At 41.0% G+C, this 19,610-nt stretch overlaps 1 protein-coding gene across 3 annotated transcripts in view; it reads right to left on the minus strand.

Moving 5' to 3' along the window:
• The window catches only part of LOC125463318 (uncharacterized), an 87,224-nt gene that overhangs the window by 53,384 nt on the left and 14,230 nt on the right, over positions 1-19,610 (minus strand). The window contains exons 1-4 of one of the 3 annotated variants that reach the window (XM_059654529.1): positions 17,665-17,876; positions 15,331-15,420; positions 10,722-10,801; positions 4,725-4,828 (exon numbers count right to left, since the gene is read on the minus strand). In XM_059654529.1, coding sequence (XP_059510512.1) covers positions 4,725-4,828; positions 10,722-10,801; positions 15,331-15,375 — 229 coding nt within the window. In that variant the 5' untranslated portion in view covers positions 15,376-15,420; positions 17,665-17,876. Of the gene's footprint in view, positions 1-4,724; positions 4,829-10,721; positions 10,802-15,330; positions 15,421-17,664; positions 17,877-19,610 lie in introns of those variants that run through there. The other 2 variants (XM_048554484.2, XM_048554485.2) reach the window with 2 other exon arrangements.

The raw sequence follows: 19,610 nt of genomic DNA on the forward strand, positions 1-19,610 counted from the left end.
CTCCCAGCACTTTTCCTTGCAACCGGAGCAAGTGTTACACCTGATCTGACACCTCCCTACTCACACCCATCCGAGGCCCTAGGAAGACTTTCCATATTAAACACACGATCACCTGCACATCTGCTAATGTGGTATACTGTATCCGCTGTTCCCGTGTGGCCTCTTCTACATCGGGGAAACCAAGCAGAGGCTTGGGTACCACTTTGCGGAACACCGATGCTCAGATCGCAACAAACAGCTACACCTCTCAGTCGTGAACCATTTCAACACCCCCTCCCACCCCTTGGATGACATGTCCATCCTGGGCCACCTGCATTGTCACAATGATGCCACCCGAATGCTGCAGGAACAGCATCTCATATTTCGCTTGGGAACCCTGCAGCCCAAGGGTATCATTGTGGACTTCACAAGCTTCAAAATCTCCCCTCCCCCAACCATACCCAAAACCAGGCCAGCTACTCCCTGACCCCCTAACCATTCCTCTCACCTCAAGCCCCATCTCCATCTCCTACCCACTAACCTCATCGCGCCTCCTTGACCTCTCCATCTTCCTTGTACCGACATATGCCCTCCCTAATTCCCCACCTACATTGACCTTGACTGGCTCCAACTCCACCTCTTTGACCTGTCTGTCTTCTCTCCACCTATCTTCTCCTTAATCCATCTTCTATCCGCCTCCCCCTCTCCCCCTATTTATTTCAGAATCCCCTTTCCCTCCCCCTTTCTGAAGAAAGGTCTCAACCTGAAACGTCAGCTTTCCTGCTCCTCTAATGCTGCTTGGCCTGCTGTGTTCAACCAGCTCTACACCGTGTTATCTTAGATTCTTCAGCATCGGCAGTTCTTACTATTTCTTGAATTAACATAACATTTTTTTTTCTGATGAACAAACTTGAATTTATGTAACATCTTTTACGGGACATTCCAATCATTTCACAACAATGAAATGCTGTTTTTCCTAACTGTTGTAGCATAAAGAGACTTGACAATCCATTAAGCACAGCTAGGTCCCACAGAAAGTAACAATATTAATGGTTAAATCATTGTTCTTTGGTTAGTAGGGATAAAAATTGGTGAAAACTTCAGCTCTTCTGCAAAATAGTGCTTTTGAATCTCTAATTTAGTGTACTATCCGAAAGGTGGTACTTCTCTTAACGCACCTCAGAGATCAGTTTTATGTTTCATTTGAAAGACGGCATTTCTGACAGCTCAGCACTTTCTCAGAACATTTAAAAAAATCCATTGAATGTGTATTCCTGGCTAGGCCAGCATCAACTACCCATCCATAGTTGCGTTTGTTAGGGTGGTGTTGATGAGGTGTCATCTTGAACTGCTGCACTGCATTGGGGTAGGTACACTCACAACATAGTCAGTAAATCCAAACCCTAACTACTCATTGTGTGAAAAAGTTTCTTGACTGGTGACTTTGAAGGCTGATATTAAATCCCTTCATAATCTTCTTTTCTCCAGGGAAAAAACTCCCAACTTCACCAAACTTCATCAATGAAGTTTCTCATTGCTGTAACTATTCTTTTAAACCTCTTCAGCACTCTCTCCAATGCATTCATATCTTTTCCTCAGGCCCAGAGCTGTATCTAATACTCCAGTTGATGTCTAGTCTCTCATACAAGTTCAACATAACCTTCTTGGTCTTGTACTCCATATTCCTATTTAACAATGCCTAAGATACTGTATGCTTTATCAACTGCTGTACATGTCCTGCCATGTTTTATGATGTATGCACATAGGACCCTCTGGTCCTGCAAATCCTTTAGACTTGTATCATCATCATGAAGGAGGAACAAATGGACATCTACAGGGTTGTGACCCACATAAAAATTAGGTAAGGCACTGACATCTGTGAAGGGTACGGTGATGCAGAATGAGTCAACACATTGTGGTGCTGGAGGAACACAGCAGGTCAGGCAGCATCAGAGGAGCAGGAAGGTTGACATTTCAGGTAGGGATCCTTCATCAGTTCTGATGTCGACTTTCCTGATCCTCTGATGCTGCCTGACGTGCTGCGTTCCTCCAGCTCCACACTGTGTTAACAGTACTGAAGATGTGTCCTCCAGAATTTACTGTTCCCCTAGCTAAACTGTTCCAGGTTAGTTTCGATGCTAGCATCTATCCGACAATGTGGAAATTGCCCTGGTATGTCCTATATAAAAAAAACACAGACCAACGTCAACCTGGCCAATTACCAGCCATTCAGTCTACTCTCAGTCAGCACTAAAGTGATAGAAGGAGTCACCATTAATGCTATCAAGCAGAATCTACTCAGCAATAACCTTCTCAGGGCCACACAGTTCCTGACCTCATTATAGCTTTGGTTTAAACATGGACAAAAAAACTGAATTCCAGAGGTGAGATGAGTGCCAGCCCTTGAAATCTGGGCCAAATTCAACAGAGTGTGGCATCAAGGAGCCCTAGTAAAACTGAAATCAACAAGTGTCGGGGGCAAACTCTCCACTGGTTGCAGTCATATCAGAGACACAGGAAGATGAGGTTGTAAACTTGCTCATCGAGCCAGTGTGCTTGATTGCAAATGTTTCTAAACTCTGATAGGTAACATCGTCAGTGCACGTCTGGTGATGCATTGGTATTCTGTCACATTTGTTATTTATATGTCTCAGTTTGCTGGGGAGGTTGGCGTCACTTCTGGTTCTGTTTTCAGTGGTTTGTATATCAGGGCCAGTTCTATGTGTTTGTTCATAGAGTTCTGTTTGGAATGCCAGGCCACCAGGCATTCCCTGGTATGTTTCTGTTTGGCTTGTCCTATTATCAATGTGTTGTCCCTGCCGAATTTGTTTCCTTCTTTGTCCATGTGTATTGAGGCACGTCTCTTGGTGGCTAATTGGTGTTTGTGTAACCTTATTGTCAGGTTTTTTCCAGCTTGGCCCAAATAACGTTTCTCACAGTCCTTGCATGGTATTTAGGACATTACATTAGTTTTATTGGTTGTCGGTATGGAATCCTGTACCTTCGTCAGTAGCTGTTACAGGGTGGTTGTTGATTTGTGGGCTATCCTGATACCTAGGAGTTTGAGCAGTCTTGTATTCATCTCTGTTATGTCTCTGATGTGTGGTAGGGTGACAAGTGTGTCTGGCTGTGTTGTGTTTTCTTGTTGCGCTCTGTCACCGAGATAACGGCAGATTGTGCTTTTTGGATATCCATTTCTTTTAAAAACTCTGTAAAAGTGCTTCTGTTCTGCTCCGCGCAATTCTGGGCTGCTGTTCTGATGCAGCTCTGTTTATGGGTGTTAGGGTGGTCACTGGTGTAATTAAATATCTGGTCCATATGTGTGGTCTTCCTGTTTACGTTGATCTGGAGCTCCCCATTGTTCTTACATTCCACTATTACGTCCACAAAGGGTAGTCGGTTATTGTTCTCTTCTTCTTTTGTGAATTTTATTCTCAAAAAATTTTGAACACAGAAAGATGTTTGGAGTTGCTTGAGGTCAGTCATCTCAGCTACAGGCCATCTCTGGGGGAGTTCCATAGGATAGTAGCTAAGGCCTAAACATCTTCATCTGCTTCAAGGGGAGACAGTTAGGTTCCTTCTTTTTTTGGAGATGGTTGTTCCCTGGCACTTACGGCACAAATGTTATTGTACAAGACCTTGCTGTTAATGAATTCCTACTGGGTGCCTTGATAGTGACCTGGATACACATTATTATGCACTGAATCTGGGATGTCAGTAAGGAAACAAAGTCCACTGTTTCCATCTCTGACAAATAGCATATCAGTGACCTGCAAGATGTAGTGATGTGTCCTGGCATCCTTGGAAGGAGCCAGAAGTAAAGATATTCAGGGACAAAGTGACTTTGGAGGGCTGCAGAGAGGGGATAGGGCAGAGATCGTAGTGCTCATCTCCTGGCCAATCACGATCTCCCTTAGCAGTGGATATCACTCTTGTTAAGGTTGATCCGTGTTCAGGAGTAGATTCTATGCTGATAATACGGACTTCATGTCGTCCTACCCCTTAGCACTCCCTTCTGCCTTTCTCATATCAGGGCGATGCCAGAACAATCCCCTGTACTACAAAGAACTTATCACCCTTTCTCCGTGCTCCAGTGCTCAGCTGTTGATACCTCTATGCCAATAGCTGAGTTCCCCTCATCCTCATTCAGCCTTTCATGGGGCCCGCTTAATTCCTTGGAATGTCCATGGCTAGCTCCTCATTCTTTGTTCACTTCCATTCACCTGACCTACCCCAGACAATGTATGCAGTCTATGTACCACCATCAAAATCAAAGTATGTTCCTCAAGAAGAACTAAAAAAGTTTTTTAACAGTGTTATTTGGCACCATGAATGGATCAATTGGAATCCTAAGCCCACCCTCCACTCACCCAGTGAAGCTGACCAGTGTTGGGTACGGTTTTGGGAAACCTGCATACTGACTGGCAGCAACATTTTCATTCTGGCCAGACTTAAAATTCAATCCATGACAGCAACATAATGTTAATTTATTTGAGGAAGCAGTGAAGACAAAAAGCCTGCAGTAAATCATAATAAAAGCCTCAAGACTATGTAATTGATGAATAGAGCATACTTGGATAAATAAGTAAATTACATATTTGTTTTCACATTTAACCAGTGTGTTAAATCTGAATGATAATTACTTTTGTCTTTGAGACTGTTTCATTTGCTGTAGTTTTTTCAAAGTTTTATATTTACTTCACCTTTCCAACATTCACAATTTATAAAAACAAAATCTCTCTTGCCTTTCAAAGTCTCTTTCAAATCTTTGTATGGAGGGACTGAATCTTTGGACAAAGGCTGCGACTTCAGTATCTGATGGCTCGATAAATTCACTGAGCAACATGGCCTAAGAGCAAGAGTAGTAAAGCAGAGAAGCAGTGAGCATTTTTTCTTATACTCAATGAATATTTATTTGCTGCAAGATGGAGAAGGATAGGAAATGAATAGTGATTTGGTAAATATAAATGAAGATAAGCAATATCTTTGACCCCAAAGGCAGAATGGAAAATCTGAGAGTGAGATTAATTATGAATGCAATACTGTCCCAAAACTCAAGTATTCTTACTATTAAATCTTGGTGAATATAACAACTGAATATGATAAAAAGGTTAATTTTTTTAGTGCCACGATGCATCAGTAGGTAAACAAACAATGTAACTGAGTTATACAGAGTCCTCACTCAATTTCTGGTCAATGTTAAATTAACTATCTCAGCAGGGTGGAAACTATTGTCCTCAAAAGTAGCCTCAGAACATGCAGTGATGATTTTACATTGATTGTCAGGGTTGGTGGGGGGGTGGTGCATGTTGGGGATTCAGCAAGATTCCTGGTCCTCTCAGTGACCCACGTTCACACATGAAAAGTTAGCATTCTGACAAAATAAAGAACAGCTGTCAGTTACTACAATCAACCCAGGGAGGCGACCAGCTTCTTCACAAATTGAAGAGGTAAAATACAGAACTTAAAAATTAACTGTCTTAACATTCCTGGATGCTCCAGTTCAATTTAGTGATATTATGGTACTAACTTCTGCAAGTTAGGGCATTTTTCTTGCAAGAAACCTATACTGATAATTAGTTGCCTCTGCCACAATTTTCCTTTATACTATAGTATTGCATTTTGGAAAAAAATGTTAGTTTTTAACTCTTTAGCTCTTCAAAATCCATCTACCAGCAGAATTAAAATTGGGTTCAATGTTACACACACTACCCCATAAGAGCAATTTAAGAACACTTTACCAGTGTTCTATATCATTACAATCTCAAACTTCTTTGAGGATTTGATATTTGATAAGAAACAGGGTCACCATGCGAATGGAGAGTTACCTTCAGCTTATAGCTGGAATGATCTAGGCAGGGATTAAATACAAATTAAAACCCACTGCACTGCAGTATCAATCAGTTTCAGGCCATGATTAGATGCAAAATATCACCTCTTCCACACTGCCTCAAAATACACACACGTAAGGGCACAGGAACAGGAATAGTTCAATCTCTCAAGCCTCTTCTGCCATTTAACTGGTTTGTGGCTGATCTGTATATTAATTCCATTAAGTTGCCTGGGTTGTAGCATGCGTTGGAAGCGGGGTAGAGCTGTAGTACCCATGAAGCCGGATCAGGAACAGAATAGATCAGACGAGAATAACATTTCTACTTGATTGACATGAGCCTTAATCTTAACCTCAGAAGAACACCTATTTGTTGCTTAAACATTTTTCACAACTGACATCAGATCTATTTCAGTTAAGACAGAAAAACAGAACATCCTATGAACCTGAACTGGATTCAAAAGTCCCCAAGGCTAAAGGACTGTAATGCAACCTATAGTCATCCAACTTGCAGCTTAAACTATTGAAGCCTTTACCAAGAAATCCATCCTTGAAGTTTGAGCAATGCAATGGGACATTCAGTTTGGTTTATGTGTTTGTTTGAACTGTTCTGTTGTGCTAGTTGTTTGGAAAGGGCCACAAATCTTGAATCAGCAGTCAGCATCAGCAACTAAAGCTATATGTATATTAGTGGGAACATGGATTTAGATTTGATTTATTCAATATCAAGGTTCCATGGTTTACTCCTGTAGCCCTCAAGGTGAAATGTTGGGCAACTTGTTCTAAGAAATTCCACCATTCCATTTTACTTGCACCACTGCCAATAGATACCACTTTATCCAAATGCTACGATGTGTCGCGTTATATAAATACAGTAATCACTAATCCAACCATACCATCAACAAAAACTATGTTTGTCCAGTTTCATAAGATGTGATGCATCAGGATAAAACAGAATATCATTTGCATTAAACTGTAATCTTCCATTACCATTACTACTTTCTCCTGTGTGATCCTTGCATTGTTTCACAAACATAGGTCCCAGAGTCAATGTTAATCCACAATGCAGAGTGAAAGTTTACTCGTTGCCCTAACAATGCTGGGATTTGCCTAATACTTTTCAGCTGTTGGGCTCAATAATTATTCAAATATGTTCAATGTGGTACACCACGCAGTCTGTGGTAAAGTTCCAGGTTCAAACCCACCATTTGTGGAGTTTGTGGTATTCGGCAGCAAACCGTGCAATATTATTTGCATCAGTCCTCCTGAGATGGATAAGAAATAATTTTGATTTCTGATCACTGTTCAGTGAATTCTGATGTAAATTTTGCGTTAAGGACAGGATTAAGTCCAGCTGTGATGCTCACTCATCACTGAATAAATTACTTGAGATACTAAGAACAGAATGAAATAGGGATAGGCCATACCCAACACTGAGCTTTCTCTATCATTCAATACAATCATGGTAAACTAGTGTCAATTCAATTCATCATCCCATTTTCTATATCCTTTGATTCATTGAGTGCTCAACACTCAGTCACCAATAAGGAATGGTTATTTAACCTACATATCTATTCTGTACTTAAAGGACAATATTTTGTGTACATTATTTTTTTATTGAAGAGTTTGAAGGAAGGCCAGCTGCAAGCTGTGCACCTCATGGTAAAGGTCATACAACTAACAGCAGATCAGAAGAACATTAGTCCTTGATTACAATTTAATCAAAATATTCCCCTCCTCACAGAAAAAAAAGAATTGTATGCGCTATTTGTAACTATAGGTTAGCCAAGTTACAAACTACATAGACAGTTCTCATGCGTTAACAACTATTTGTTATTCTGGGTAGTATAAATTTAATTCATTTGTTTAGTAGAATTAGCTTTAAAATGTTCAAGTCTGGCGATGATGCTCTTGAGGATTTGCTTCTTTTCCAACATTTGCTGGTTAGAATGTTGTGCTCCCTAGCTCAATTTTGAAATCTCCTCAGCCGAATCTGCTTACTTACTCTGTTGCTTGAGACACAACTTTCTTGTAGTATGTTTGTGTTTGACAATGCAACCTTTTCAATTATCAGAGTAAATTTCCTTTATGGTCCTGCAGTCAGACACTCCGTATCTCATACTATTTGTCTGCTTCAGTCAATGTGACCAGCAGAACACTGATTTTTTTCTGAAATATTTAAGATTATTAATCCAAGCTTTTGATTTGTCTATGCTAAATTCAGTGTCTTTAGCCTCACATTTAGTTGTGAAATTCAAAATTTAGACCTTTGGGAAGGTGTCTCAAAAATCTGAAACACTGTCATATGCTACTAACGTATCAGAAACCCACAAGTGCTAAGACCGAGCCAAAAAGGGATTTTGCCTGGATCACAAATGAAGCATGTGATTTATGAATTTCAATGCGGATGTGATGCTTGGTATGCAGGGCATATGTCCCTACGATTAGCAGACCCTATCAAATGACATATCCTATGGATCATTGAGCGCAATCAGCATACTATCTGTTGTCAATCAGACTGTGCTTGCAAGTCTCAAAAAAGTATATCCAACTTAGATATGCACCTGCCTTGGTAAATTATTAATTAAATAATCCAGACCGTACTATTAGTTATGCCTGAAATCCAATTTAAGATTATCAGTCCAGCTCACTGCGTATTGCATTTGTATGTTTTATAAACTACATTTATAAATACACAGGTCACTATTTCACATAGGCAAAAGTAAATTGTACATAAATAGAGGTAACAAGGTGTAGAGCTGGATGAACACAGCAGGCCAAACAGCATCAGTGGACCTGCTTGGCCTGCTGTGCTCATCCAGCTCTACACGTTATTATCTCAGATTCTCCAGCATCTGCAGTTACTACTATTTCTTGTACATAAATAAATAGCACTTCTTTCAATAAGACTAGGCTGTGGAATCAGCCAACTGCTGCTGCATTCCCATGGCAACATCGCTAGCCAATCAAAATTGACCTGCCCGGTCTGAGAATCAACCGATAACTGTTCTTGCTGTTTCGGCAAGCCAATGATGGCCTAACCAATCAGCATCTTCTTCTCATGCTGTATAAAATAGTGTGCCTTTTCTCAGGTCTTCTTGTGTCCCAGTTCTAACGACAGCAAGATGAAATTGGCATCTTATCTCACTTCAGTAACGTTTAAATATCTGAAATTCCAGATCTTCAGTTCTGCCATAGCACTGAGTAAGCATCGTTCTGTTACAGAGCCTTAAACTAGCTTCAAGGGTTTAACTTTTGGATTACCATCTGATATAATTTTGCATAGATCTACAAAGCTTGTAATGTCATCAGAACCTTTCTATTTTGCACTTCATATTAATTTGAGGCTCTCACTCTGTTGTCTTCATCGGAATAGGTATAAACCATTTTCTCCTTTAAACTTGATGTTATTAAGCTGGCCTAGGATGCAAAGTGAATCATTCAATTCGTTGTCTGATATCTCTCCAGTACCCAAGCTTGATTTGTCCGAATCATGGTCGATAATTCTGTAGCAATTGCTTCTATTGACTTCATAGGTCTGTTAAACATCCCAAGTGCAATTAAAACATTGTTTTCCTCATGCTGGAGAAACTTTATTTTGTTTTACATAATGATCTATAATATGTACAACTTGTCCTCCAGCTTTCATCTTTCTGCTTGTGTCCTTCTGTGGACACAAGCTGTTTATCTCTGCAATGGCATGCTTAACAAAATAGGGGACAGGCTTTGACTGCCTCTCCGTGTTCTGGAAAAACGTGTCTGTTCTTCAACTGATGTGTTGCAGCTCTTGATTTACAAACTCATAGCTCCCGCACTTGTTTACATTTTCTTTGAGATCAGATTATTTTCTATTAGTAATTGTACTCTCACAACAGGATTTCTTTCCCTAAGGTGGTGTCTTAAAGATAGTGGAATCAAGGGTTATGGGGATAAGGGCAGGAACAGGATACTGATTGTGGATGATCAGCCATGATCACAATGAATGGTGGTGTTGGCTCGAAGGGCCCAATGGCCTACTCCTGCACCTGCTGTCTATTGTGGTTCTATCTTTGAGATCATCTTTCACGATTCTGATTTCAAAGGTTTCTGCAAGCTACGTTAATGGAGTTACATATTTATTAATGGGCTATTTTTCACCTTGAAGTCTTTTATTGAACATATGCTGTTCACAAATCATGTTCACTTGGGGTCCAAAGCAGGTCTTCAAGGCTTTCAAAATTTTTGCAGGTTTTTTTTCCTCTTCTTCAAAAATTTAGGATAGATTTAGATTCTCCCAAATAGTGATAAAAATGTAGCTATTTTTAGCTACTCTGGCATTTTAATTAAGTACGTTGCAATCCTGAAATGTTGCCATTACCTGTGGCAAAAGTGCCAGTTCTGTTTCAATATCATCTTTCTTTCAACTGGTATGCAGGTCTGGAGAGGTAAAGTTGGAACGAATGTATGTTAGCAAACATTTGGCTTACACCTTTGTCGTTTTCCAGTATCTGTGATTTTTTTACAGCTTTCACATCCCTGAACATTCCTATGTTCCTCTTTCAGAAGCTACATTTCTACACAGATCTTCAACAACTAATCTCAGGTTCCACTCCTAAAACGACTGTTTGTGCTCATAGGACCACTGAGACTTCATTAAAGTGCTTAAAATAACTGCCTGTAGTGTGTGCACCTTACGGTATAGATCATACGACAAAGGCAGGCAGGAAGGACATTTGTACATGATCACATTCAGAACCAAACAGTACCAAGAATAGCAATATCAACAGAATCAACCCCAAGGGATGTCAACAGGAATGTGAAGTAGGCAACCAACGTTGCCTACTAGGAAAAACCATTTAACCAGTGTTCCCTACATAGCACTGCACTGACTTATGTCTTACCAATCCACCTAAATGTTTCATAACATGCTTACCTCTTCTCCTCATTAATGTCCTTATCTTTAGATAGCCCTTCTTCTTCACTATCCCAGGGGCTTGAATCAACAGTATTTTCCTAAAAGCAATCAATGATAAGAATGCTATGAATAATCCCATCACAATCGCCTGAGTCTTTTAGAGTATAAACCCATAAGCCAGTCAATTTACCAAAAGAAGTCAACATTGTCCATCAATTACAATTCCTGTCATTACATATATCATTTTCAAAATAAGATTCTTAATCATCATAGAGATTTGGCTATACATTAAGTCTAGCAGGAAAAACAAAACAAAAAACTTGCCCTTAACAAAAAGAATGACATGGTTCCTCGCAAACCCAGGCCTGTCTGTTGGGTTATCAACCTGAAACATCACCTCTTGTTTCTCTCCACAGATGCTGCCTCACCTGCTAAATATTTCCAGCATTTTCTGATTAGTATACATCTGTTAATAATCTGTTAAATCTATTAAACAATTTTGGTTCAGATATCTGTTATTTAGTCATAGATATTATAATTGTTAATTAATAAATTTAAGACCCCACTGTTTCTTTTCAGATTAACCTTGGCATTAAAAAATTCCTACAATTTTAGCCATCGAATGCCAATAGCCCAGATCAGATATAGAATACCTGTAATAAGTAAGGTTGCCTCAAATTTACCCAACAAGAAAATTATTTTAGTATTTTACATTTCATTATATATCATACAACCACTTTACTACAAAATAACATATAGTAACTTTCCAGTAATGTGGTGAAGCCTGATACTCAGAGGTGTACCTATATGGCAATTTTCCAAAGTGTAATACAACAAAATGCCTGACTGAGGCTGTGGACAGGAGTTGGGTGCCAATTTGAAGCTGGGAACGGAAGAGCAGTTGTCAAATTTCCTGACACCAGCTGATATGCTGGTTCATCATCGAGGTTCTGACTTTCAGTTATTTCCCTGGAGGCCAGATTAAGCGCAAAATGGCTATTTGTCTGGACACTTGTTAAATTTATTAAAGAGCAAAATCAAGGCCCCTGATCAAATGCTGACCGGAGACTGCAAACATGTCTACAGATGACCTCCTCGCAGCAAAAAGGAGGTACTCAAGGATCACTGAGGGCCATCAGCTGGATGGCGAGCATGCCCTCCAGCTACTAATGAGCTGATCCTCTTAAATCCCATAACTATTGCAGACAAAGAGCAGGGTCAGATATATGCGTGATCCAGATATGAATCAGACCCAATATAGAACGTCCTGCCTGCAAGTTTGGAACCAAATTATAGTAGTGATGAGCTGTCAGTTAATTTGCCTGTGTAACAGATTCAAATTAAATTCAGCACAAACCACAACCTCACAGCCCAGCATACCCCTCTCCCAACCATTACCATCAAGCCAGAGGATCAACCCTGGTTCAATGGAGACAGCAGGAAGGCATGCCAGAAGAAGCAGCAGCAGGCATTCCTGAAAAGGAGATGTCAACCTGGTGAAGCTACCAAACAGGACTACTTGCATGCCAAACAGCATAAACAGGTGATAGGGACAGCTAATTGATCCCACAACCAATGGATCAGATCTAAACTCTGCAGTCCTGCCACATCCAGTCATGAATGGTGGTGGACAATTAAACAACTCACTGGAGGAGGAGTCTCCACAAATATCCCAACCACAATGATGGAAGAGCCTAGCACATTAGCTCAAAAGATAAGGCTGAAGCCTTCACAGCCATCTTCAGCAGGAATACAAAGTGGATGATTCATCTCAACCTGCTCCAATGGTTCCCAGTTTTAGAAACAACAATCTTCAGTAAATTTAATTGATTCCACATGATATAAAGTAATGGTTGCAAACACTGAATGCGACAAAGGCTATGGGTCCTGACAACATTTCAGCAAGTAACATTCACACCACACAAATCCCAGGCTATGACTATTGTCATTAAGAGGTAATCTAACCAGTGCCCTTTGACATTCAATGGTGTTACCATCATTGAATCCCTGCACTATCAACATTCTTGTGGTTACCATTGACTAGAAACTAAACTGGACTTGCCACATAAATATAGTGGCCTCAAAACCAGATCAGATGCTATGAACACACTGCAGCAAGTAACTCATCTCCTGATTCCCAAAAGCCTGTTCATCATCTACCAGACACAAGTCAGAAAAGTCCTGATATACTCCCCACATGCCTGGATGAGTGAAACTTCAACAATACTCAAGAAGCAAGACACTATCCAGGGCAAAGCAGGTTAAAGGTATAACACATGTTCCATTAATGCAAGATAATAAAATGTGAGACTGGATGAACACAGCAGGCCCAGCAGCATCTCAGGAGCACAAAAGCTGACGTTTCGGGCCTAGACCCTTCTTCAGAGAGGGGGATGGGGTGAGGGTTCTGGAATAAATAGGGAGAGAGGGGGAGGCGGACCGAAGGCTGAGAGAAAAGAAGATAGGTGGAGAGGAGAGTATAGGTGGGGAGGTAGGGAGGGGATAGGTCAGTCCAGGGAAGACAGACAGGTCAAGGAGGTGGGATGAGATTAGTAGGTAGGAGATGGAGGTGCGGCTTGGGGTGGGAGGAAGGGATGGGTGAGAGGAAGAACAGGTTAGGGAGGCAGAGACAGGTTGGACTGGTTTTGGGATGCAGTGGGTGGAGGGGAAGAGCTGGGCTGGTTGTGTGGTGCAGTGGGGGGAGGGGACGAACTGGGCTGGTTTTGGGATGCGGTGGGGGAAGGGGAGATTTTGAAGCTGGTGAAGTCCACATTGATACCATTGGGCTGCAGGGTTCCCAAGTGGAATATGAGTTGCTGTTCCTGCAACCTTCGGGTGGCATCATTGTGGCATTGCAGGAGGCCCATGATGGACATGTCATCTAAAGAATGGGAGGGGGAGTGGAAATGGTTTGCGACTGGGAGGTGCAGTTGTTTATTGCGAACCGAGCGGAGGTGTTCTGCAAAGCAGTCCCCAAGCGTCCGCTTGGTTTCCCCAACGTAGAGGTAGCCACACCGGGTACAATGGATGCAGTATACCACATTGGCGGATGTGCAGGTGAACATCTGCTTAATATGGAAAGTCATCTTGGGGCCTGAGATATGAGGTGAGGGAGGAGGTGTGGGGGCAAGTGTAGCATTTCCTGCGGTTGCAGGGGAAGGTGCCGGGTGTGGGGGGGGGGTTGGAGGGCAGTGTGGAGTGAACAAGGGAGTCATCCATTAATGCAAATTGGCTGTAACGCGACTAATGAATAGTGGACACTGTTTGGATAACGTAAACTCACTGCAGTACAAGTATAGTGATTTTCTACAGCAAATTCCCTGTAATGCGATTTTCTACGGCAGTTATCTATAGTGCAATTTTCTACAGCATGAGGTCTCACAAGAATGCAAATATCACGTTACAGGCAAACTACATGTACTTAATTGGCACAACATCCGCAAGCATCAGAAGCAGCAGTGTGTACTATCTACAAGGTGCACTGCAGCAAATTCACCAAAGGTCCTGACTGCACCTTCCAAACCCATGACCACATTCATCTAGAAGGACAAGGGCTGCAGATACTTCGGAACACCACCAGCTTCAAGTTCTGGATTAGATTAGATACCCTACCATGTGGAATCAGGTCCTTTCAACAAGTCCACACCGCCCCTTGAAGCATCCCACCCAGACCCATCCCCCTATAACCCACACACCCCTGAACACTACAGGCAATTTAAAATGACCTATCCACCTAGCCTGCACATCTTTGGACTGTGGGAGAAAACCGGAACACCTGGAGGAAACCCACGCAGACACGGGGAGAATGTGCAAACTCCACACAGACAGTCGCCCAAGGCTGGAATCGAACCTGAGTCCCTGGCACTGTGAGGCTGCAGTGCTAACCACTGAGCCCCCATGCTGCCCACTCTTAGCCACTCACCATCCTGACTTGGAAAAATATCTTCATTCCTTCACTGGTGCTGGGCCAAAATCCTGAGATTCCCTCCCTAATGGCATTGTGGGTCAACCCTCAGCAGGTGGATCATAGCAGTGCAAGAAGACAGCTCACCACCACCTTCTCAAGGGCAACTAGGGATGGGCATATAAATGCTGCCCAGCCAGTGACACATACATCCCACAAATAAATAATGAATGCTCAAGTTTATTTTGCAGAAAATTCTTAGACCTAGATAAAATGTTACAATTGAATTAAACTTTAGTTCTAAGAAATAAACTCAAAATCATATTAGAACCATATTACACTACAAATTAGCACTCAGTATCTCCCACTGATAGCAAAGCAAAGCGTCAGTGCCATTTCTTTGAATTAGTAAATGTTTTAGCTCTACTCCAGACGAATAAACCAGTCAATATTTCATATAGCACAGAGGAGTGTTCTATTATTGATGATGTGGCCTTTCAGATGGGATATTAAACTGAGGCCTTGACTGTATCATGATGAGCACATATAATCCCATAGCACAAGTTAACAATGTTTCCCTAGCTGATATTCATTCTACGATTAACACAACCAAAACAGATTAACAGGTTTGTCTCATTTCTGCTTATGAAGCTTCGATCTATATGCAACGGCAGATACTTTAAACAAAAAACAAAAAGTCATCATCATTTGAATTTTCCATACCTGGAATTCAGAGTTTTTATCACTTATCGTCACTGTGTTTTGCATGCTGGACACGTGACTATCCAATGAACTACTTTCAATTTCACTTTCCTTGTTTAGAAGCAAAAAACAGTTTTAGAATTATCCAAAATTGACAAACATCAGATTCAGCACAGCCATCTCATGTAGACATAGTGCAGTGATGGGGATCCACTAAATCACAATAATTTGAAATATACAAAAGTATTTTTATTTTTAGTATGTTTATCAGAGTCCAACATAGGAAAAGCTATAGAATATTCCTCACTGCATCCCTCATGCAAGCAGGAAAAGTTCTACAAAACCAGTGCAACTCATAAAACTACAGAAGTTTACAGCATGGGCGTCATCCAGTCCATTATTTATGTGTAGTCTCTTTATGAAACTAATTCTATTGTTCTATTCTGTCTCCCACAGACTTGTCTTTTCCTCTGCCTCTTCTAAAAGAGAAACTGAATAAATATTTAAAAACCTACATTAATCTATTCTTCCACTGGTAAAGCATTCCAAAATCATTCATTTCAGGAATTTTCTTCTAATATTTTGTTTACATTCTCAGTTACAACTTTAATTGATGATTGCTCATGACTGTCACTCTAATTACAGGCATTAGTGTTTATCTATTCACGCTATCAAAACCCTTTAATACATTCATTCTTAATCTCTTCTGGTTCAGTGTAATTAGACCTTGCACCTCAAATGTGACATATTCTTATGTGCCATTATCTACAACTTGATCAAACACATTAGCACCCAGTTTATGAATGTTTGACTTACGAATGTAATCCCATAAAGCACAGTGATTGCAAGCACATTTCCTGTGCTTACAAACTACTGATTTATAATATCTAGTATTGTGTTGCAACTTACATACAAATCGACTTGCGAACAGACTCCAGATGGAACTCATTGCAACCTGGGACTGCCTGTAACTCAATCAAGTTAGTGGGGCAAAATCTTGATTTAATAATTCATTGTAGGATTTCCTAAAAACCATCAAAATATCTGGGAGCATAAATCATATTCTTCACAATGGGCTTTCCACATCTTTTCTTTAAAAAGGGTGAAAGATTGTGAACAGAGGCACTCTTAAACTGTACCAAAACACAGGAACATCACAGCAGCCAATTAATGATTAGCAAGCGCTGAATCCACTTTCACTTCTGGTTTTATTTGTGTGGCCCTTTTGTAAGTTAGAGATTGGTCAGAAGTTGCCAGAATTATCCATCCACCAATTTAAACTTTTGGGACTAATGGCAAATTGAGAAGACTTTTCACAGTTAAGAAAGGTGATCTTACAAGTGAACACTACATATTTATTATGAAAGCTACTAGAATGTGCAAATGCATTGCATGGCGAGGTCCTCTGATTATCTTGAATTGGATCCCAGATTCTAAGCACACTCCAAATTATGTAATAAATTATTTCCAATGGCAGAATTACATCTAATGGCAGATATACTTTTCTGGCTGATTGAGCACAACGTGCATCTTGCCCCCCTCAAATGGTCAATGGTACATGTTGTTTGGTACAGGTTTCCTCTCCATTCCTGCAATTTCTGCCAAATGTTGTGAGCCACAGTAACCCAAGTCATGGTCACTTTATTCAGATATCCTTCCTTTAACAGCAAAGATGAGTCCTTTCCACTCTGCTGATTGTCTAGGGAACCAGGAGCAAGAAACAATGCTGTGATGCAATGAAAGAGCCTCAGTAGATACCATTATTTCACCACGAGTCCTCGACCTGCATGGTCCTGTCACTCTGGCAGGGACGACATACAATTCAGTCCATTGAATACAATATAATTGGAAGCATGAAGTACAATTTCTATCAGCAGTTCTAATCTTTTAACTTTGGATGGCTATTCATTTCACTTAATTCCACACTCTCAACTCAACAGTTGAGACATTGCATCCCTGCTCATTTAAATTCTCTTCCAAATCCACCTTAGTTTCCCATCTCACTGCAATTTCAAAAATGTCTAAAATGATCTCTTTCACAACTCTAGAGCATCCAAAATGCCTTCAGCTACTTATACAGATCCTCTCATTAGTAAAATGCTCTGAGGCATTATTTTAAACATAGATTTCTCTGTAAAATTAAAGAAGAAAAAATCAGAGTTAACGTTTCGGTTTCGGTTACCCTTTGTCAGAGCTTCCTTAGAAGTTCTGAGGAAGGGTCACCGGACCCAAAATGTTAACTGATTTTTTCCTCACAGATGCTGCCAGACCTGCTGAACTTTCCCGCAACTTTGTTTTTATCCCTAATTTACAGCATCTGTAGTTGTTCTGGTTTTTATTTAGTATTTAACTCACCTTGAAGAAGTTCCGCTCCCCTCTCAGATGGGATTTCTGTTCCAATCTTTCTTCTTGCCCACCGACATTAATTTCACTGTCACTCCTGGTGTTTGACCAAGCACTTACTAAAACTCATTTCCACAGCCATGTCACATTCCTCAGGTTCTATGGGAGGGTCAGCGGACCCAAACGTTAACTCTGATTTTTTCTTCACAGACACTGCCAGATCTGCTGAGCTTTTCCAGCAACTTTGTTTTTGTTATTACATACTATGCCAGGTAATAAGGGCTAGTGCTCACATTAAGAATCTTGAAATAATACAAATTCTCACACATAGTTACTGAGATCACAGAAACACTCAAATTGTATTGCAATGTCCAGTGGATCTAGAGGATTGTTATTTTATTCACTCATGGGAGTTGGGACATTGCTGGCTGAGCCAGCATTTATTGCTCATTCCTGGAGAAGCTGGCAGTGAGCTGCCTTCTCGAACTGCTGCAATCCATGTGCTTTAGGTGGATCCACAATGTTGTTAGGGAAGGAGTTCCAGGATTTTAACCCAACCGCAATGAAAGAATGGCGATATTATTCCAATTCAAGATGGTGAGTGGCTTGAAAGGAACTGGCAGGTGGTAGTATTCTCAAGTGTCTGCTGTCCTTGTCATTTGAGATGGAAATGGTCACGGGTTTAAAAGGTACTGTCTAAGGAGCTTTGGTGAGTTTCTGCAGTGCATTCTGTAAATGCTGCAACATTGCTGAAACTGAGTGTTGATGGTGGAGGGCGTGGATGTTTGTGGAGGCAGTGCCAATCAAGTGTCCTACTTTGTCCTGGATGGTGTCAAGCTTCTTGAGTGTTGTTGAAGCTGCATTCATCCCGGCATGTGGGGAGTATTCCATCACACATGCTTATCTCTCGGATGTTGATAGTGTTGCATCAATGATGGTAATACCATTAAATGTCAAGGGAAAATGGTTAGATTTGTCTTGTTGGAGACAGTCATTGTCTGGTATTTATGTCGTGCGAATCTTTGCCAATTCTCAGCCCAAGCCTGCATATTATTCAGATCTTGCTGCATTGGACACAGACTGCTTCAGTATCTGAGGAGTTGCAAATGGTGCTGAATGTTATGCAATCATCAGCAAATGTACTCATTTCAGATCTTATGGTCGAAGGAAGGTCATTGATGAAGCAGCTGAAGATGATCGGGCCTGGAAGCCACACTGAAGAATTCCCACAGAGATGTCCTGGAAACAGACAATAGTGACTCTAGACATGTAATTCTGCATTCAAATGTCTGGAAGGAAACATCTCAGACAATACTCACAATGCAAAAAAAAAAATCATTTTTCTTACCCCTGTACAGTGCAGTGGCTCAGTGGTTAGCATTGCTGCCTCACAGTGTTAGGCACCCAGGTTTGATTCTGCCCTCAGGTGACTGTTTGTGTGGAGTTTGCACGTACTTCCCTGGTGTGCATGGGTTTCCTCTGTGTGCTCTAGTTTCCTCCCACAGTCCAAAGATGTGCGGGTTAGGTGGATTAGCCATGGGAAAGGCAGGGTTACAGGCATAGAGTAGGCGGGTTGGTTTAGGTGGGAAGCTCTTTGGCCTGTTTCAACACCGTAGGGATTCTATGATTCCTTTGCTAGGGAACGGAAAAGCACGGAAATGCTGAGCTACAATTCAAGGTGGGTAGATAAGCAATCCTGTATGCCTATGCGCTACCTCCTTGTATTTTTCCAAAGCTATGCAGTCTGCTTAGTTCCAAACTGGAGTTCCCGACATTTGCATTCTTCTGAGAAACTTTAGTGACCAATGATTAATACGAACAAGGGAAAAACTGGATTTATCCAATGCCTTTCACAATATCAGAGTTCTTTCCACACTACAAGTATTTTGAAATGTAGTAATTGTTTTAATAGAATCATAGCATCTCAGAATGTTACAACAAAGGAGTCTATCTGACCC

This window comes from Stegostoma tigrinum, chromosome 25 (genome assembly GCF_030684315.1).
Source record: "Stegostoma tigrinum isolate sSteTig4 chromosome 25, sSteTig4.hap1, whole genome shotgun sequence".
Classification (NCBI taxonomy): domain Eukaryota; kingdom Metazoa; phylum Chordata; class Chondrichthyes; order Orectolobiformes; family Stegostomatidae; genus Stegostoma; species Stegostoma tigrinum.